At 32.3% G+C, this 22,273-nt stretch overlaps 3 protein-coding genes across 6 annotated transcripts; 2 read left to right on the top strand and 1 right to left on the bottom strand.

The window, feature by feature from the left end:
- The first annotated feature begins 33 nt into the window (after window positions 1–33).
- On the top strand, window positions 34–5,456 carry LOC126680951 (uncharacterized). Of its 4 annotated transcripts, none has more exons than XM_050376267.2 (6): window positions 36–388; window positions 914–2,633; window positions 2,751–2,999; window positions 3,429–3,509; window positions 4,100–4,684; window positions 5,247–5,456. In XM_050376267.2, the coding sequence occupies exons 2-6, from the start codon at window positions 1,353–1,355 to the stop codon at window positions 5,301–5,303; spliced, it is 2,253 nt and encodes a 750-aa protein (XP_050232224.1). In that variant the 5' UTR covers window positions 36–388; window positions 914–1,352; the 3' UTR covers window positions 5,304–5,456. The 4 variants fall into 4 exon arrangements, with proteins under 4 accessions (XP_050232227.1, XP_050232224.1, XP_050232225.1 ...); XM_050376268.2 differs by having other exon boundaries at window positions 38–388; window positions 4,103–4,684; XM_050376270.2 differs by lacking the exon at window positions 3,429–3,509 and having other exon boundaries at window positions 34–388; window positions 4,103–4,684.
- Window positions 5,457–9,016: 3,560 nt separating this feature from the next.
- LOC126680645 (zinc finger protein KNUCKLES) lies at window positions 9,017–9,544 on the top strand. Its single transcript, XM_050375795.1, has one exon. It carries the CDS (start codon window positions 9,017–9,019, stop codon window positions 9,542–9,544), a length of 528 nt encoding a protein of 175 aa, XP_050231752.1.
- A 2,771-nt stretch (window positions 9,545–12,315) lies between these two features.
- Window positions 12,316–19,866, bottom strand: LOC126681340 (phytyl ester synthase 2, chloroplastic-like). The gene is made up of 14 exons (XM_050376885.2): window positions 19,264–19,866; window positions 17,995–18,046; window positions 17,760–17,815; window positions 17,458–17,613; window positions 17,105–17,209; window positions 16,041–16,147; window positions 15,670–15,791; window positions 15,258–15,366; window positions 15,007–15,137; window positions 14,494–14,863; window positions 13,851–13,964; window positions 13,622–13,707; window positions 13,399–13,508; window positions 12,316–12,815 (listed from the first exon to the last, which is right to left on the bottom strand). Exons 1-14 carry the CDS (start codon window positions 19,724–19,726, stop codon window positions 12,625–12,627), a joined length of 2,172 nt encoding a protein of 723 aa, XP_050232842.1. The 5' UTR covers window positions 19,727–19,866; the 3' UTR covers window positions 12,316–12,624.
- Window positions 19,867–22,273: the final 2,407 nt, after the last annotated feature.

The raw sequence follows: 22,273 nt of genomic DNA, 5'->3' as shown, positions 1-22,273 counted from the left end.
ATTAAAAACAAAATTAGAGCAAAGAAGAAAAATAAATAAGGTACCAAAAAAAAGAGGTGGGGATGATGATGAGGATTGTATTATTTTGGGATTATAAACACTGTTTTTTGCACTTCAACATGTCCCTCTCTTTTTCTTCTACAATCTCACCGCCTCACCACCCACCTTCATTTCCATCCCTACCCATCTCATACTTCAAGCCCCAAAAATTATTATTTTTATTATTGTTTTTCAACAATTTACACATACCCTTTTGATTTTTATTTATGTTTCTAAGGTTTTGATTGCTCAATTGTTGTTATTAGCGAGTTTGATGATCTGGGTGTTGATTCAAATGGAAAATCAATCACTTTTGAAATGAATTGTGTTCAGGATTATTTTATAATTGGTGGGTGCATTTGATCAGATTGAATTTAGTTTTCATATTTGGTTATTCATTTTGTCATTGGATTTGTGTTATTTCTGTGGGTTTTTGCTAAGATTATTTATTTTTGCTGAAATTAACGAACAAATTAAAAAATTGTAGCTATGAATGTGTTGCGTACAAGCAAACCTTGGTGGTGCTTTTTGTATGTTTGTTGTTGATCGGTTTAAGGAATCTGTTAGCTTACTTTACAGTGTTTTGTTGGTTTTGCTTTGCTGTTTTTAAGATAATTTATGGGTAGTTGACATATTTTGGCTTCTATTAGATAGTTTATTACAGTTTCAGTTGACATTTAGGATTGTTCATTTGATGCTCATGGTGATTTATAATCAATCAAGGGTGCTGTGTTTTATGAGAAGAGTTGGAAGTGAATTGTGTTTGGCTCAGTTGAAAACGTTGATCAGAAGTTAATTAGAATATAATGCTTTTCGATGTTAGCTTTCGTGAGGTTGCACAACTAATTGTGAGTTTTGTTTTGAACTTTATCAGGCAGCTGTGTCTATTCTGCCTGCAACCATGAATTCTAGCTGCTTCGTTGTTTGCTGGTTTCGCGGTCAGAGAATTTGTGCTGCACGTTATTGCTGGGTAATTAATATGTGTTCGTCTGTGTCTTTTCAATCTCGTGAAGTGTTTGTTGATCGAATGTGGACTCCTTTGGTGGATACGTAGTGTTTGCTTCTTTGTAGATTTGGAAACGTTGTTTGCGAGATTCATCTACATTTTGATTTGGCTTATGTAGTGGGGTCTATTGGGTTTTCACTTTGATTTAATCATGTCGTTAGGATTAGAATAGTGCTGCTTATGTTAGGAGAAATAAGCAGGAATTAGTGACTGTTATGAAAAGAAAAGTTGATTGGATTCTCTTAGAAAAACAAAAGAGCAGAATATAGCTTATTCAGTTTGACAGGGTAATCAGTTATTTTTCTACATGGGTTTACCGCAAGTTTCCTCCAGTGAAGCTACTAACGGAGATGCTGCCGCATCATGGGGCTCATTTTTGCAAAGCCCAACGCAATTTGCTGGTGTGAGCACCTGTGATTTGGATGGATTGGACACAGGAAATGCAAGCCGAACATTAGGAGATACTCTAAGTTCTTCGTTGGGGGATTTTCAGAGGAAAACCTCTTTGGAGCTTTCAAACTTTGCGGACAATTCATTAAGATTGGATGGGTCGGCAGATGTTACTTCCAATGTTCATGGGTTGAAAACCGGTTCTCTGGGTAAAACTGGTCTAATTACTCCTAGAAGTGGCAAGAGCGTACAACACCCTGCTTCTAGGATTGTTGGGTTTGCATCACGCGGAACAAGCTGTCTAAATAATGGGGTTGAGGAGTTCTCTGCAAATCGAATTTATTCTTCATCTCTTACTAGCCAAGCAGTTAATGGTACCGAACAGTGCGGGTCACTTGTTAGAAAAAGGTTATTGTCACCTCTAAGCAGCATACTTTCTGCAGAACAATTTAATGGCGATCCTCTGAATATTGGATGCCATGCTTCACAGATGAATTCTGCTCCTCTGCCTACTAATTTAAATCTTTCAGCACTACATGATCATAAAAAAGCAAATGTCGGAAGCAATTTCAGTTTCACTACATCATCCTGCTCCTTTTCCAGTTGGTCAGATAAAAGGGATTTGTTATATGACAAGAAAACAAGCTCATCTCTATTTCTTACTGATGGGCCTTTATTGGAAAATGAGCGCCCGCAGACTCACAAGACTTGTTTTGACTCCTCTGGGCATTTCATAGAATCAAGAGAAGAAAGATCTCGAAGCAGGGCAATATCGTTATCCCCGAAAAAAGCAATTGCATGTCCTCTGTCATTATCTCCTTTGGGTCCTAAGCTATCTGAAAGAATGAAATCAGGAGGACACAAGGATTCGAAGACCCACTTAGAGGACTGCTGTTCAAACTTGGGGAACAGAAAACACTCACTTAACAAAAACAACTCAGGAATTGTCTTAATTCCTGAAGCAGAAGATTGCAGAATTACTGGCAGATCATTTGAAGACATTGATATCTTTCACAGAGAGTTCCGTCCATCTTCCTATGAAGGTGCAGCTGACAGCTGGTTGTTGCAAGAATCAGCTCCTTCCCAAAGTGCAAGATTCGTTAGAAGTTTGAGTGGCCTTTCTGTTCGTAGATCCTTGGTTGGTTCATTTGAGGAATCACTGTTGTCTGGGAGGTTCTTATCTGGAACATGCACCAAGGTTTGTGATAATACGATGGTGCATTAATTCTGCTTTTGACTTGTAATTTGAATCTTGCAATTGTTTTTAGCAAAAATGTATTGCTTACTTTGTTTCGTTGACATGTTGTTTTGGCAGAAAATAGATGGTTTTCTTGCTGTATTAAGCATTACAGGAGGAAATTTTTCACCACAGTCGCAGAAGCTTCCATTTTCAGTAACCAGTGTGGATGGAGATTGTTATTTGCTGTATTATGCATCCGTAGATCTTGCAGGAAACTCATCAAAGAAGATTAGAGGGCAAAAATCAAAAAAAGGCCCTAGTAATGACGATTCACAGGCAATAAGGAGCTGCTTGCGTGTTCCTATGAAAGGACGTGTGCAACTGGTAATTGCTTTTCTTCAAAGTGACTGGTCGTGTGTAGCTCTTTTGGCAGATTACTGTGAGCTTTTCATTTCAGAAGTTTGAGTTTTTATACTGTACTTTGTATTTTCTTCTACTATATGGTGTTTAGTTCTTTTGGAATGGGCCACTCTTGCTACTCATGACATTGATTTCTTCTTTCTCAGTTAGAAAAAGAGTTCGATAACTGTAATTTGTTTTCTATTAAACAAATTACCCATTGTTCAATACTTGCTAGTGAAGGATCACTTGGTCATTAGTTACTGTGTTTGACTTGTCATTAGGAGTTAAGAGACATGCTTTTTTTGGATATTATCTGAAAATACTATTGTCTACGGGTTGAAGTTAAAACTCAAATATGATCGATGAATGACTTAACTTCTATTCACAATGAAAATTATCTGCTGGCTGCAGGTTCTTAGCAATCCAGAAAAAACGCCTCTCCACACCTTTCTATGCAACTATGATTTAAGTGACATGCCTGCCGGTACCAAAGTAAGATGGATTGTCATTTTCATTGCTTCTTTTGTTTACTGGGCTCGTTATATGGATGCTGATTATTCTTGGGTATTTTTTTATATTTAAATAAACTTTAAAAGTAGCTGGCGTTCAGCTTCCTGAGGTTTAAACACTGGAATACCATTAAATTTTAATCACGAGTTAATGACATTTGTGAATTTATTTTTGAATGAATTAGGGAGTTATTTTCTATTTAAAAGCAGCCTAAAACAATCTTATACATGTTTTCCGTTACCAATGTAGCATTCTGGCGGTAGAGATTTCAGAATGCTAAAAACTAGAGATGGTGTATGTGAAAGTCAAAGTGAGAAGGGTGGATTCTTTTTTTTCTGGACCTAGTTGAGAGCAGCTTTTATTGTCACATGTCCAAAATCAAGAAGCAGCAGCTATATGTCTTCCTCACCTTGTTGCATATATTGATTTTACGAACATATGTTTTGTGTTTGTCTAGCTGTTCATTCAGGCAATGTTAGATGTGTTAGCCGCCATTAGTCTGTGGCATGCATTCTTGAAGTTTGTAATTACGATATTTAATTAATTTGCTTCCTTTTCTGTTAAATTTAAAGCAGACATTCTTGCGGCAGAAGGTCACTTTAGCTTCTTCTGGAACATCTTCCTCAGAGCTGAAGCACGGACAGACTGGTTTGGACACAAAAGTGAAGGATAAGGTGGCTTCTCTACCACAGAAGGATAATCATTTAGTAAATCCAGTTACCGCTCTTAGTGAAAACAGTGAGGTCAATGGAAACAAATGCAACGAATTGTCAAATTCTTTGGACACACAGAATTTACCCAAACAACCACAAACTGTGGAAAAGGTGGGTGTTGAATCATTTCTGTGCGAGAATGACTCAGGTGATAATAATTGCCAGGGTACTACTGAGGTGGAGTACACTGGGTTGGATATTAGGAGCACTGGAATCGACAGGAAGGCCAATGAAACTGTCCATAGTGGTGCTCTACGATATGCACTTCATCTCCGTTTTATATGCCCAGCGCCTAAAAAGTCATCTAGGTCAGTTCTAAGATGTAAATCTGATCCTACATCTGTACCTCAAAAGAGCCCTGCAGATGTGGATAGGAAATTCTATTTATATAATGACATGCGGGTCGTGTTCCCTCAACGCCATTCCGACGCTGATGAAGGCAAGGTACGTGATTAATGATGCATTGTTGTTATAGTTTTGTGGGTTACTGTCATATAAGTTCACAAAATACACGTTTTTGCAATTTAGTCACTTTTAATAAAAGTTGGTAACTATATGCATCATTAGAAAATTGATACACTTATAGAAAATTCAGTGAAAATGATGATGTGAAAGCTGCAGTTGGCCACATCATTCGCACATCAAAATAGTGCGTTTTTAAAATCCAGCTTCAACATCATCAATTTTCACTAGATTTTCAATAGATGTATTGATTTGTCACAAAATAGTAGTTGGTATATATATTTATCAACTTTTATAAAATGTGATTAAATTGCAAAAGTCATATATTGTTCAGTCAATATATACAGCATTAACCCTTGTTCTGTTAGATGCTTAGCATTAGCAAGTTTACTTCTTTGTTTTATCTGCAAGTTTAGAAGTTATGGATTGTAGCATATGCACTTATAAACTTACACCTATCAAATAATTGGAATGTTAAAAATATTAAGGGCATCTGCTATGTTGTCGACTAGTCTGATGACAGTCGTTGCTTTTCCTTTGGCAGTTGCACGCGGAATATCATTTCCCGGACGATCCAAGATATTTCGATATCAGCAACTGAAATGTATGATCATATACCTCAGTCGAGAGCCGGCTTCTTTACTGACACTGTACATATTCTATCCGTGTTTCTTTATCGTCTCATCTCGAAATGGCAGTAATACCTCAACATGTAAATACTCAATTTAATAAAATTTGACTGGTTAAAGCTCTATACTTGCTCTCTCAATGGTTCGTTGGTTGCAAAATTTTACTTGCTCTAAATTTTGGTTGGGGGCTAACTAAGACCAATGAGTCTGTCGAGGGTTTTAGGTTAGATTTGAGCAAAATCTGATCTGAAGTGTTGGACCTAACAAGCATTTAAAATGGAGTCATATAAAATACTTCTTCAAAAGGGTATAATTGTTGCAGTATTATTCTTTTCTCTTCTGATATGGAACATTCTACTTATGCAATTTTCTTGGATTTGGGGTTGCTAAATTTGTACAAAGTGGTAATTTTAGAGTTAGGGGTGTGCTTTTGTATTTCTTCAAAATCAACCATTTTGAAGAAAAAATCAAATCAAATTAAAGGGGTAAGATTTGGTTCGGTTTCATTGAAATACAAGAGCAATTTTAAAAAGAAAAGAAAATTAAAGATAAAAAATTTACGGGTCGCGAACCAAGTTTTGGTTAGATTCTTCTGGGAAAAAAAAAGTTTTGGTTAGATTGTATATACTCATTTGAACACATAAGAAAAATATATTATTTTTATATTACTTTTCAAAAAAATTATATTATATATTAAACTAAATTAATTTTTTTTTTAAACTTAATATATAAACTGTATTGTTCAATTTTTGGTTGGATTCGGTTAATTTTTTTGGTCAGTTTGATTTGGTGGACATCCTTAGGTTGTATGCAATCACAATGTCATATATCATCATGTTAAGTCTTCTTGCAGTTCAATGCAGTCTGGTGCATAATAAACAGGCAGAACAGAACTAGATTTAATTTATAATGGCAAGTTTTAACTAGATTTCTACGTTTTCTATGACAATATTTTTAACCTAATTGAGAAACAATTGAAGACCCAAAATCCTTCCATATCTTTAGAAATGGGTGCAACATTACCAAACTTTGATGATGTAGTTGAAGCAAGTTTAAGGAGATGCTTGTCAAGAAAAGGAAAAAATGTATTCACTAATTCTAGAAAAATGTTTGCATATTCCAATGCAAATGGTAATGCTTTTAAGATCTTCAATAAACCTAGATCTAACCCATTTGAGGAAACTTCTCTTAAAAACCCTACAACTATTACAAACTCATAACAATACCCATCAAACAAACCCATTTACCTATCCTTTCATGTTTTAAACTAACTTAATGGGAAGGGTCCCTCGAACCAATCAATTTTGACATTTTCATTATCCACTTTCATATTATATATTAATTATTAAATTAATCTTTAAAATTATAAAGATTATGCGAGTAAATGACATGTAGGTTCTATCATATTAATACAAAAAAAGTGAGTTAAACAAGTTCGTGTGTTAATCTACAACGCAATATATTTCAAGCTATATCATAAATGAATTGATTTTCGGCAAAAAAAAAATGAATTGATTTCCGGTAAAAAAATTGAATTGATTTACTTATAATACATACATGTTTCAAACTTCAGTTGTAACTAGAGTTGTTCAACGGGTCGGCTAGTCGCCCGACCTACCTAGGTCTGACTTGCGTAGGTCGGGTTTTGACACTTGATTTTTTCTCGAGTCCAACTCATATATATTCACTTTTTGGCACATGGATTTTATTTTTCAATTTTAATTTTAATTAAAATTATATATAGATAAAAAAGATCGATTCGAGTTCAGCCATCCTCGAGTAATACATTATAGGCTTATAGCTTTGTAATATAGTTAGATTTGCATGTAAAAGTGTCAAAATTGGTTAGATATGATCTGAAATCCGTTTTATAATTAAATATAACTTTTATTTTTCCGTGTTAGTCGAATCGTATTCGTCTTGCTCCCAAACTCAAGGGTGAGACCTAGCTAGCTAGCACATTATAACATGGTTCCTATTAGACTAAAAAGACCTAACCAATGAGGGAACCCAACCCTAGAAGTATGTCACATATATAAATTGTATATCACGATCAAATGAGTAAATAGTAGAGGTCTAGTTGACGTGGCCTTTCATTTTTATTCCCTAATGCATATAAGAGAAGAATCTCAACTTTATTCTGTGTGCGTTGTCATTTTGTAATTGGTTCATCATATTCAGTTTTTATGTAACACAAAACGTGTCCTCCTTCAAATTTTGAGTGAAATAGTAACAGAAAAGAGAGATAAATTTGCTGATTTCGGCTGACTCACTGAGGTAAGTGTTTTGTTGTCCTTTAATCTTTTAATTCCAATTATACCCTTTTTATTTTTGTAATCATTTATATTCATATCCTCAACCCTAGAGTACCTACATACAATAATCTTTATGGCATACCATATTGTTTTTTGGTTAGTTGTTATGTGGTGATTGGATAAACAGATCTTTCCTATGTGAATCAAAATAATGTAGCCAGGCCGTACACGTGTCAAATCATGTTGCTTGCATGGAAGCCAACCATAGAATAATAATAATAAAGTATATATTATAATATCTTATAGATTAAATAAATGAAGTCCATACCCATAACTCCATTCAGCAAGGCAAAGTAGTTATATCTAAGTACTAGCAGTAGAGTACTTCGTTCGGCAGTAGTACTATTTTTCATTAACGTTTACACATTCGTTTGGTCATCTAACTATTAAATAATTAATAGTGTCATCTAAAAAAAAAAGTCTGTTTAACCAAAAATCTTGATTCCAACTCTTATTATAGAGCAACTTTTAAGACTTTCTAAATGAATTTTGTCTCCTTAATGGGCACTAACCAGCTTGGTTCCAATTAGTTGGGAAAGTGACTCGGTTCCAGTTAGTCGAGACAGTAACTTCAGATATCGGACGATATTTATACCAAAAAGAATTAATTAACATTAAATCTTATGGAAGACTTATAGAAACTAATTTCTTAATATTGCATGTATATTTTGTTAATATGTTGTTATATATAAAAGATTTAAATGCAAAAAAATAAAATTAATATTAAGAAATATTGAATTTTAATATGATTAAAATATAAATTTTCATTTTCTTTACAATTTTAATTACCATACGGAAAATTTGATTAGTTGCAATGATTAAAAAGAATACCGGAACAAAAAACAAAAAGACGGTAACATGAATTATGACGTCCTCATAGACATCAAGTAATCAAATTTTCATTCGGTGATTATATTAAAAACTATAAAAATTAAAAGTTGCATGTAATGAAATTATAACGAATGCTATTGTTTATGCTTTTATTTACAATTAATCTTATAGATTATAAAAATGTTATATATATATATATATAGTGATAATATTGATAAACTAAAACTAATAAAAAGTTTTGTATTTTTTGAATTTCCCACCCAATCTCACTCTTATTATATGTGGAGTCTTTCACCAAAAATTCAAGTACTATTAATCCAATTGATAAAAAAACCCTAAAGATTTGAGTTTCCACCATTAGTAAAGAAATCAAAATAAACAGAAAAGGGCAAAATTGTCCAGAAAAGCAGAAAGTAATAACAAACCTGCAACAGAGCACCTTCACGTAAAAACAAAAGCTTAAACCCCATATAAACCCCACACAAGCCCACCTTTTTTTCACTCACTCACTCGTCTTCTTCCTTTATCTCTCTACAAAAATGGCAGACCCAGCCATCTTCAACTTCCTCAACGACCACCAACACAACAACACCAAACCCTTTACTTCTAAACCCCCAAGAAAGTCCAATATTACAACTCACCCACCACCCCAATCCTCCTCCCGTCTCTTCCAATGCCTTTACTGCCCTCGCAAATTCTACACCTCCCAAGCTCTCGGCGGCCACCAAAACGCCCACAAGCGTGAACGCGCCGCCGCTCATCGTAACCTATCCCTCGACCCACCACCGCCGCCGCCAATGCCTCGACTAGGTCATCATCATCACCAGTATTTTGCTTCGGATTCTCTTGGTGTTGGAGCTCATTCGCCATTTGATGAACATTCGCAGTGCTATTGGCTCGACCCGAACCAGACTCAGTTTAATCCTGCTGAGTTCTATGGTGAGCCGGTTAGTAATACTTATGATGGTGGTGATGTTAATGCTGATGATTCTTTGTCTTTATTTGGTCTTCGTGATGTTGATGGCGCTGATCCTCCTGTTAATCTCGATCTTTCGCTTCATTTATGAGCTTTTTACACTATATTTTATATTTAAAATGCTATTAGGGTTTGTTAATCTCGATCTTTCTCTTCATGTATGAGCTTTTTAGCACGATTCCACACTATATTTTATGTTTAAAATGCTATTAGGGTTTTATTATCTATGAAGTTGTTCCATTAAACTGATTATAGTTGCTGTTTAGTTCATCAACTTTCTTGTTTTTTTTTATATTTATTGAGTTGATGCATATACCGAAAATACCCTTCTGATCACCGGACTGGCCATGGAATGTGCAGGCTGAGGGGCAGTTTGGGTCAGTACTATATAGTCTGATCAGTCATGTCTCTGTGTTCTTTGGCATTATGTTTAAATCTGAAAACATAAACACATCACTCACAGTGCCTTTGGATTTGCTGAGTAATGAGATTATTAGTTACTTTTTAAAATAAAATGAACTGAGAAATTATAAAACTCAATTTTCATCATTTTTTAGTGTTAAATCTTGTTTGTTGTTCATCATTAGTAGAATTTTTTTAATGATGAATGAAGATGAAGTCTACTTAAGAAAACCCTAAATATTTTTGAACCAGGACATTAATTATTTAACATGCAAACTTATTTTCCTGTATTTTATTTTTATTTCATTCTAGCGTTATTGTATTTTAATCTGTTTGAATTTGGTGACTAAAACATAATTTATTTTAACAAGAAGAAATTTTTTGTTATTGAAAAGACAATGCTGAGTTGATTTTTTGTTGATTATCTATGTGTATAAAATATTAGATATAATTTGACTGTTAAAAAAATTTGCAAAGAGTTAACTTTTTCGTTGATTATGTGTACATAAAATATAAGGTGTAATTTGGCTATTGAACCAAAAAATGCTCGAGTTAACTTTTTGTTGATTATGTTTTACATAAAATATAAAGTATATTTGCTCATTGAAAAGAAAATGTTGAATTGATCTTTTTATTAATTATGTGTTTATGTATACGGATAATTCAAGCGAAAATCACTATAAATTTGTGATGTCACTTAAATGAAAATTCAGTTATTAAATATAAGTGGAACAATGGTGACAACTATAACTTGGATCCGTACCATTTTGGCCATAGCTAGAAATCTGCACATAATTCAATTTATAAATTAATGGTTTCATATAGGTTATGTGTTAGCACAAGAAATCTTTCCGGTATACTATGTTTGCGAGACATTATTTGATATCAGAATTTATTCAATAGCTTGGGTGTAAAAAAACTGAATTAAACCTTCAATTCAGTATAAAAAAAACAATTGATTCTTCTATTCTACTCTAGTAATGGCGTTCAAGTTTGATAGGTATAAGTTGAAACTGATTTGATACTAATAAGAGCTAAATAATTGTTGAACAAAAATGAATTATTTGTATATAAAATCTCAACTTTTAGCGTTTTTTTGCTATTTAAGCACATTATTCAAAACGTGACATCCTATATCTCAATCTTTTATTTTTTTTTTATATAAACAAGCCCAACTTTTCTTTTTTAGCATTTTTAGCCCAAATATCTTATCTGATGTCATTTTAGTCATACAAACACGGCCAAAACGACATCGTTTTTTACAGAAAAAACATTTAAAATGACACTGGATTATATAGAATGAAAAGTTTTAAAAAGTTGAGATATAAGGTGTGCCACTTCTTAAATAATATGTTTAAATCACAAAAAACTTAAAAAGTAAAGATTTCTTTATACAAATAACCCAAAAAAAAAACAAATTTAGGAACATGATAATGAATTTAAGTTGATAAGCTATACAAAATACGAGCATGCTGATGCTCTACTTGTATGCCATTCAAGGGTAAGCATGGCTTGGTTTAGTAAAATTTCAAATCAAACATACTTTAAGGAATAAAATAAAAATCAAATCATATTGAAATTTATCTAAAACTTCAATTTGGTTAACTAGTTTAGTTCAATTTTGTTAAACGTATATTTAAATAAAATTATACATGATAACAAAGTTAAATTTGTACAATATTATATATATATATATATATATATAAGCAGAATGTTCTTCAATACCATAATTATATCTCGTTTGCGAAATATACTATGATGCTAAAACTTTGTCAGGTTAATTCATCATCTTTTTAAATGTTGTCAAATATATATCCATGTTAGTTTTTAGATGTCATGACATGAAGTTATATATGTCAAATATGATAGGTCTTGTACACGTGAAAATATAATATTGAGCCATCATCTGTAAACAGGTTGTGGATATATTTGAGAAAAATTGAAAAAATAATGTGGATCAAAACGGCAAAATTTTGAAATCATGCAAATTTTGCCAAACGAGCAATAATTGTGGGTTAATAAAAATATTTTGCGTATATATTATTTATATATATATTAATAAAACGATATCATTTTAAAACTTTTATTTTTCAGTTCAATTATCCAATGATAAAAAATAAACTAAAACAGAAAATCATATTTTTCAATTATTCACATTTAAACTAATATTTTTTTAATTGTTTTAAACAATTCAAAATACATTTCAATTTTGTCTGGTTCTTATTTATAGTTTGGCTTGATTGTTGCTCTGCTCTATACATGTCTACTTTCTTGACAAAGCAGTTTGAATGCTTTTCCCAATTTTCAAATAGAAAAAAAATCTCCATTTGTAACCAAAAGTGCCAAATGTAAAGGTCCAAAATCAATCACAACATTGTCCACCACATCCACTACCAGTGAAGAAAGCCCATCAGATCACTCAACAGGTTAGAGGAATCCTTATAAAGCAATGAATCAACCTTATTAATAATACTACATGACCTTATTATCAATACAATGTGGAGTATCACATAAATTTACAGACACATAAAATACATTCATGTGCTCTTCCTATGGCTGTGGGTGCACCAACTAGGTATGATAATTACTTGGTCAAAACCCTAACCATTTTATATTTTGTGATCTATATCATCTATGTAAGAACTAAAGTGCATTATCGGCACCTTCAGGTTCTATTCCAAACAGTTATCGAAGTTCCGAGTTAGTAATTGACAACATACTCTGAGTCCGAGGCCCCTTTTATCTCGGCTAATTTGAATTAGGACACAATCAAAGTTCAAAAGTTGGAATTTCGGAAGGAAAACCATGTGTAGCCTGGTAAGCTAGTCGAGTTAACAGGTTCCGGTAAGGATCACTTTCTCGTTTCTCCTTCAAGAAAGCGAGACAATTCTCGACTTCGGACTTGACTTGCATGTACAATTCATGTGCTTTCTCCTTGTCCCTTAATTCCTTTTTCCTGCCTTCAGAACATCATTAATAATTCACAGTTAAATCTTCTTGCATTAATTTGTTGCTGATCGAGCACAAATATCTTAGTGAAAATACTTAGATTCATCATCACGAGGTTTGAACAAATTAGATGCCAAAGGAACACATTTATTATGACAATTAAATTTTGATGCAACTCCAAGCAGATTTTTCTCACTTGCAGTTACAGTGCTACTTGCTAGATTTTCACGAATACTGTTTTGTTAGCGACTTAATATTGCTTAAAAATACTCGACCTTCTGGAATTTTTTCATCTATGACACAATATTTCAAAAATATAAATTTTGGCTTAATTTGGTTAAAGTACGTTTCACATGTAGCCAACTACTCATTTTTTTTAAATACCAAACATTTTCGATTTTCTTCATTTATGACTAAACCTTTTTAATATCTTCAATTGTAGGCTAATTTTGATAAGCATCTTTCCATTGAAAAGAGTTAGGTTAATTCAAAAATGAAAAAAATAGATAAAATTTTACTTTTTTTTGATAAATATGTCCAGTTGACGTTTTTGAGTTGAATATTATTTGAGTGATTAGGCCTTTGTTAGCATACCTTCTGTTTCAATTGGTTTCCCAAAATAATAGTAGAATCTTCCAGGAAATTTTGGCAGCACTCCAGGAAGGTGCATATCTTGGTTACTGACTTCCCCATTTGCTTCAGTTCTATCATCGCCAGAGATCAAACAGAGAAACAAAAAGAATGAAATAAGAATATGCAAATTCTCTACGAGATTTAGTAGAAACCAGCAGTCGAACACAAGATTACTTGATCATACCTCACACTCTTAGATTGTTCTGCAATCTTTGTTATGTAATCCCTAAGGAAAGGAACCTTCATTTGGTCATCATAATCAAAAACTACCTGAAACAAGAACATATTATCAGTTATTCCATCAAGAGTCAGAGACTAGAGATGAGCTCCAAATCAGTGTTAGTCAAAAAAATGAACCCAAAATAGGGCACAACTCCAGCAACGAAATAAAGAAAGAAATCCTCTGGACTTACTTCAAATAAATCGTCTTCCCCGACAACGCCAAATGGCACAATTTTGGTTCCGAACCTAGCTGCCATCCTGATAAACTCTGACTGTTCAGGCCAGAATAACTTGTACTCTTCACCCTGAAAGACATGTAGAGTTGAGTCCAGCGGAACTACTTCAATAATTTCAGCAAAGAACACATCTCATATTGATGGCCAAATGATACAAAACATAAATAAATTCAAACAAAAACCATTCTTGAATTAAGTAAATGCTAGACCACAATTGAATTTCCCTTGGATATTTTCCCTTGTAACCACAAAAAGATCCACTGTTAAGGTGTAGTAGTGTTTATCCATACTTGTCCTTAAGCTGTATAAACAGAAAGATGAAGATCCTAGAAAAAATTTAGAATCAAAGAAGGGGGAGATTTGTTTAATCATTTTGGATAATATAGTGGACAACATGTCACGTTTTTGCTTTAGTTTTCCTTTAAGCAGTTTTCTTCTATAAGGTCAGCTGGCCACTGGTAAAGTGATCTCTCACTGTATTACAGATTCTTAATCACTATAATTGCATATTTTAGTTAAAAAGAATGATAAAAGTTCTACTTCCTTTCTATGTGATATTGCAATTAGTATAGCAAAAAAATTGTAAAGTATTACATACCTTCCGATGACAAGCCTCGCGCACTCCTCCTGGGTACAACAACACGTGAGACTTCGAGGACAGAAGCTGGTAAAAAAGTTTTCCTGAAACAGGAACTGCACCCATTGCTCTGAATGTGTCAAATTCTGATAAAGAAGGTAGCATCCCTTCTTTCAATCTCCTAAACATTGATGGATGTGCAATCCCTCTCATAAGAATATTTCTTTCGATCAAAAATTGGGTAACCATCGGAGTTAATTCAAATCCCAGTAACATGTGATAACCAACATATAAGACAGGTCCTTCTGAAGGAATTCCTGCAAGACCTCTGACTATCTTCCCATCTTCTAAAGTTGAGAGCAGCACCGGGCTTGTTGCTTGCACAATGAGCCTAAAACATCAAATCAGGATAGAAAAATTAAAAAAAAAATCAATTAATAACAAATACTTACAGAAGTAATCAATTTTACTCAATGTTTGTTCCTGTCAGTCAGAGAAAAAAAAATTGTGCCTGTAAGATAGCAAAATAGTTACCTGTTTGATTCATATATCTTTCTGAATTCAGGAGGAGATGGTAGCAGGTAATCAGAGATATAGTCATGGTTTGCTCCACGACGATAGAAACTAGTCCCCTTGATAATAGTCACTATATCAATTTCATTTTCCTGCCATACGTTCATAGCTGTAATACATATCAAACAAGAACTCAAAACAGCTTAAGCAATCAATTTATGAATTTAATAAAAGGAAGAGAAGATAGGGAAGTAGGTATTGAGTTATCCTACCAGGAACAGAAAATGGCCGCTATCCTGAAACGAACGATTCTCACAATTAGGCAATGTATCATAAAGTCTTTGACCTTCCGCTTGACTTGGTAGCAGCTGATCTTTGCCACTGAGAAACGCAAAGTATGAAAGCAAGACTGATCATTTTGGATAGAATCACACTTAAAGCAGCAAAGCTACTACCGGATGACATTGGAAAATTGTTTTTCAGTAAAATGAGATTCTCTAATTAAACTAGGGTGACAAGTGCAAGAGAGAAAATTCTACAAAGAGGTTTGTGTGCATTTTCCATAAATAACATGAAAAATGCACATGGAAATGCCAATCATTATTTTTGGCTGAAGCTTCCAAATTAACATTGAAACTATCTATTTAGCACTTAGGATATCCTAACATAGCCAACAAGACTTACCTGCAAAGTACAAGTGTTTGAGCCTTTACGGCGTGTAGGCGAGAATTGGCATATGCTGAAGCTGACTTAAGCAACTGTAGCTTCCAGAGAAGTGTTTCTCTAGGTAAGATGTCGCTGAGAACCTGAGAAGTGTGTCACAAAATTATTTTCTCAAGATAGACAACACATGACATTGTGAGATATCAAGTTAGCAAACATAAAAATAGACACTAGAGTTGGCATAATCTCTCAATACGAACTTCCAACAACTATCTAGCATGACAGTTTTTCTCTTTAATAGTTCTAACACATGTACACTGATATAGTCACTTGGTGCAATGTTTAGACTGCATTTTTTACTACTATAATCATAGCCAATAACCAAATCTCACAGAGAGGTAAGATGACATTGCAGTGACATCCTGTGATAGAGCTCCAAATATCTGCTGTAGAGGAAATCCCTTTATCACATTAGCCATCGCCTCCTTCAATGGATCACCTAAATGAATAATGGAAAAACATTATGTTGTGCTGACTATTTCTATCTTATTGAGTAAAATGAAAAATGAAGACACAAAACAATCAGGTTTGATTTCCTATAATCATTACTTAGTAGCATGTTTGATCAGAAGACAATATCAGTACTCATCACTTCCAGCTTCAGAAGTAGCAGCTATAAAATTCAAATGCAATCTCAAGATGTATTTTCTAAAGAAAGAAGCTTATTGACTTCTCCTGTTCTCCATCAGGTAAAAGAAATCAGTAATACAAAATTAAGTTGAGATCATCTCCTAGCTTGAATGAACTTTTGAATTGATTTGTTAATCACTATGGTCTCCAAATCTCTTAACCAAGAAATCTAAAGAGGTCTTCATGTCATAAATTAAATACATTATTCCGGGATATAATCTCTGTTGCGCATTGCATGGTGAAAAAGTAAAATCGACTGATTTATCAATTAAAGAACTAATTTCATACCAGTTTAAATCGTACAGATCCTTACTTTACAACTGTTAAATAATCAAATTACCCAAAAGTTCAATGCCCAATGCCCATTGAACTTGAAGTGTGAACAAGTGATACCATGTCAAATAACCAATTCATATGAAAGCTCAAACTGTCAGGTGAGGTTACATGGTTATACTATTATCTCTAACAGCGACTATCCCAAGGTTTCTGTGTTATGCAAGTGAGCATATCTTTTCATAAGTCAAAACAAAATTACATTTTCTATTAACAATTACCAAAAATATTTTAAAATGTATGTCCATGCAAATCTTAGGCGCATATCAATTTTATGTATTTGCTATAAGCAAGCAGGTTGAGGGTGGTGGGTGTACACATGAACCCAACCAAAGCTAGCATGTTATGCTTTTACTCCACGCAAAGGCTGCATCTAAATGAACCAGCAAAATCAGAATATACATCTTTGAATTGAACTACAAGAGAAATGTACCTGTCATCAAGCTCAGCATATAAGGAAGACCAAGCTGGAGTTGATCAGGTATAATTTCCAATACTGGTATTAGAGGTTCCAACTGTGACTTCTTAAAAGATGTTCCTACAATAAAAGCAGCAGCTAACGATTAGATGGAGTCAATATATGCATTATCAGTGATGACCATCTGCTAAGAGCTTGGGTCGAAGCTAAATGAACCTGAGTATTTTTCCCAATATTTATAAGAAATAACTGCAGTACATTAGCGCTTTGTTTATCAATTTAACTGCCCATACCCCAAATCCATAGATACAGGGAGAATCCAGAAAGGTTAGCCCCTAGGAACGGCTCATAAAGACGCAACTTATTACCTGGATTAGCCAAAATTAATGAAAGGTCAATATCAGGGTTACGGGCTGCAACAGCTAGTGCAAGGCATGCCCCCAGAGATTCCCCAACAAGATATATTGGTCTAGTTGAGTGATTACTCTCTGTTCTAACTGTTCCTTCGACCAGCTTGACTAAACCTGAACCATATAATTTTTTGGCAAAAAATAGAAAAGAAAAACATAAAGACCACAATGAGTTCACTCTTATTCTCTATCTCAATCACTTCGGCACATCTAATATGCACCAAAAAGAAACGATAAAGAAACATGATATTGCAAAGCACCTGTAAATGATGTTCTATCCTTAACTGGTATATGCAAGCACCATATGTCAAACATCCTAGCATCAAAACAAGGAAAGAGAAAAGAGCACAATTCTACATTAGGTATTAAGCAAAACTCTAGTGTATAATATGATTATGAAAACGCTTACAAGATTCAAATAAATCAGGTTACTATTCTAATTACTCAGACACAATTAGTACATGGAGTAAAAGATGGCATATAGCTTATACTTACTTTCCAAGGCTGCATTGTTGCCGAACCAGCCCCAGTCCAACACCATCAATCCCTACAAAAGAAGATTTGAGATAAAGCTCAAAATCAATTTTACAAATCAAAATTTCAATCGAAATATTTTTTAAAATTAGAATCCAATTAATATAAGCTTGAACAAGCTTGAGTTCTGTGTTCAAACTACTATACAATTAATGGTTAATTGCAAATTAATTCACAAACTTTAACATGATTTGCAATTACATCACAAAATTTTAAACTTGTAAATTTGGGTATCAACTTTCACTTTTGGATAAATCGAGACACTGTTTGTTTTCCGTTTTCCGATGTAAAATTGCTGAGTTGGAAGCCGAAATTGCCATGTACATGCTCACACATTGGATTTCAATAATTGCCATGTAGGCTAACGCTTAGCAAATTAAATTGCAAACTTTAGCGTAATTTGCAATTGAAACATGAACTTTAAACCTTGGCAAAATCAGCCACCAACTTTCACTTTTTGGTATATCGAAGCACCATTTATTTTCCAACATGTCAGCCTACGTGGCAATTCCGGCTCTCAACTCAGCAAATTTGTATCTGAAATAAACGGTGTTTCGATTTGCCAAAAAGTGAAGTTAAATATTAAAATTTATCTAAAGTTTGTAATTTAATATACAATTAACCCTATAATTAGTCGTATATCATATTAAATAAAATTCAACGTTATAGTAAATTAAATCCAAAACTTTGTGGGTAGTTGCAATTTTATCCATAACTTTTTATTTTTGTAATAATAGCCTAATTTAATATTTTGTTGCAATTTTAGCCATTTTTTCAATCAATTTAATTTTATCAATTTTTCACCTGGTCTTCAAATTCTTTTTTCTTTTTAATATTAGAACTTAAATTTCGAATCCTATAATATGGGATTTGCTAATTACGGAGTTAATTTATCAATTCAACTAAAAATTGGTACAATTCAATTGATTTGAGAAAAATTGGCTAAAATTGCAACAAAATGTTGAAATTAGACTATTATTAAAAAAATTACAAAAGTTTTGCAACAACTCGTATTGAATTTATTTTACAATTAGACCGTAAAATTCAGAGATCATAAGTGGTTAAAAAATCAGAAAGTCAAGATGCAACAACTAAAATAAATTCCGACAGGAAATGGATTTATAGAAAATATTAAAGAAATGGATACATTCAAATTATGATTCATTTAATCTAATCCAATTACTATAAAAAATAACGAAATCAAAAACTGGAAATAAATAAAGCGGTTACCGGGAAGATATAGAAGCAGAGGAGAATCTTCCAACCGCGACGAACACTCTAACGGCGAAAACCACCTCGGCGGACCACCGCAGCCACCTCCTTCCGATCTATTAAAACATTTCGATTCTTCAAAATAATCTTTCAGGCTCTTCCTGTACTTCACTAAGCTTGCTGCTTCTTCCAACTCCAAACGGAAGGGATTTTTTATATTCTCCACTGCTTCTTCTTCATCTAGTTGTTTTACTTTTAACCTCAGATTATCTAAAAAACTACCCGTCGTTTTCGTCGTCGTCGTTGAAGATGTCGACGGTGATATAGGTTCTTCACTAGTAACTGCATATTGCTGAATCGGATTATAAACCGAACTCGAGTTCAGGTTAAGTTTTCCGGATGACGGTGATAAGCAAGAACGGACAGCTGGTGACGGTGTAAATCCGGCTGAAAAAAAGTATGCGCCGGTTACCGCTGCCATAGTGTGTGGGAAGTGTGTTTGTCTTTGGTGCGAATGGGCGGTATTCGAGAGATTTTAAAGGATATTTTAATTATTTTTTACATAATTTATTTCTTAAACAATGATTTTTTTCTTTATTTGTATCATTCATTAGGATATCATAAGATCATATCCACCTAATTACTTATTTTATGGCTTCCTCAATTATTAAGTTATAAGAGATTGATGTCATTGCTAGCTTTTCTGTAGGTACAAAGATGGTGAAAAAAATTATAAAAAGTAGTAATAATTTAAATCAATGGTTATGCCACGCCGAACTATTATTTCTTAGTTTTTATTAATACATAAAAATGTTAAAAATTTATTTTAATAATTGAGAAAGAGAGTGTTTGTGAAGTAATTGAACCCACAATTTTATTAGTTTTTTTACTGAGCACTTGTTGCATTTGAGTTGTAGCATGTTGATTAAAAATGTTGAAATTAATATTTTTTTTTTTTTTAGTAAAGGTCAATTCAGTTCAAATATATGTCTTATTTTTAGTCAGTTATGTCTCACGCGCATTACTATTCGACTTCATATTTTAAACTAAATAAAAAAACAGAATGGAGAATAAATGAGTGTTTGCTCATTTTTAATAATTAAGTATTTTTTAATTAGAATTTAATTGTTATCAAATTAGATATAGCAATTTATTTACAAATAAATTTCATTTAATTATTTACAAAGAAAACCCATGTAGTACATGACATACCTACAATTGCATTAAATGTGAGCTATAGATCCACACAACTCTAACTTAACAATAAAAACAAACTATGTTATTTTAAATATTAACGCGGCACGATATATACTTGGTATCATGTTTAAATTGTTGTTATTCACAATTGGAGAAATATTTAAATCTCATCAAAACTTCTAAATTTGATACGTTTTTATATCATTAAATTATTCTTATGGGTACACTTGATTTGTAACTTAATTTGACTAACATGGACTTAATTTTTAAATTTAATTAATTTCTTTTTATATGATAAATGTTTTTGATATAATTAATCAAAAAGTGAAATATATTTGATGAAATTCATGACTTACTGCTTATTTTAAATGAAAAAATAATAATCATTAAAAAATATTCCACTTTTTAGACTTTTTTTAATTATGTCTACAACTTTTAAAATTTTCAATTTTAATCCATTTTTAATTTCTCAATTTCAATTGTAGACGTCTTTTAAATTATAGTAGGAAAAAGTTCAAATATGTCCTTCAAATTTAAAAATTTTGATGGTAAAAAGACAATTTTTTATTAAAGGCTAGTAAAAAAACAAATTGAAACAATATAAAGGACATATATGAGTTTGTATTTACTCTAATTTGAATAATGGCTACATTTGAAATTGAAAATTGAGAAATGAGTTAAAATTGCAATTTAAAAAATTTAAACCATAAATTAAAAATTGAAAAGGTTAGATATTTTGAGATGACTAGACCGATTAAAATTTGTAATTAATTAACAAAAACAAAAGGAAGAATCACACTTCAATAAAGAAGCTCCTATTTTTGTCAAATTTGGTCATTGCATTAGACTTGTGATTGAAAAGTGGTGATGAGAGTGACAATTACACAAACATATGTTATAGTACGTCTAAACAAATTAAATTTTGCTCACAAGATAAAATAATGTTTTTGGAATATGTTAAAAGAAATAAAATTTATTCAGGCTTCTAATCATAAGTCAACATCTGGACAGGATGGGCCAATAAGAACACTGACTGGTCAAAATTGACCGCTGTTTGTTGGTTTTGTATGGACTGTTTGGCCAATATAAAGTTTCATTTAAATTTATAATTTTTAGATTTAAACACATTTTTGTATGGACTGTTTGGTTTTAAAGTTTTTTAAATTTATAAATTTATAAATTTTAAATTCATGAGACGTTCATAAATTTATAAATTTTACTGTTGAAATTGAATATAAAAATCATAAACTTATATAAATATTTTTAATATAATAAAATTTTAAAACAATCGGTCATTCTTAAATTATGATGAATTTAACTTTCCAACTTAAAAGTGTAATTTCAATTAAAAATTATAGAGGGAGAAATTTTTAAAATTTATGAAGTTTTATAAATTATTTTTACCAAAGATTTCAGTATATTTTATAAATTTATTCATTTAAATTTTTCATTTTAAATGGTGTCTTAACTATCTTAGTTATATAACAAATGTTAATTAACTACATTTAAAATTTTACCATTAATTTATATATATATATATACATGTTCAATTATTTATATATATTTTATCTATTTTGTCATTGGATGAACATCAAATCGTGTATGAGAAAGCATACTGTCTATGTTTAGACCATAACTGTCTTAAGGACATTGATATTTAAAAATACTTTTAATTGGTTAACCTACCTCTTTTAAAGTTTTACTTAATGGTTTCAATTAAGAACCATTTGAGAAAGGCTTTAAGCTTCTATAAATACATTATACATAATTGACCTAATCCAATTTTTAGTTACAAAATCAAGTCAAGATCTTGCACTGAGGTTATTTTATT

This window comes from Mercurialis annua, linkage group LG5 (genome assembly GCF_937616625.2).
Source record: "Mercurialis annua linkage group LG5, ddMerAnnu1.2, whole genome shotgun sequence".
NCBI classification, from domain to species: Eukaryota; Viridiplantae; Streptophyta; class Magnoliopsida; order Malpighiales; family Euphorbiaceae; genus Mercurialis; species Mercurialis annua.
Note: the sequence above shows the minus strand (reverse complement) of the source record. Positions and strands in the feature narration are given on the sequence as shown.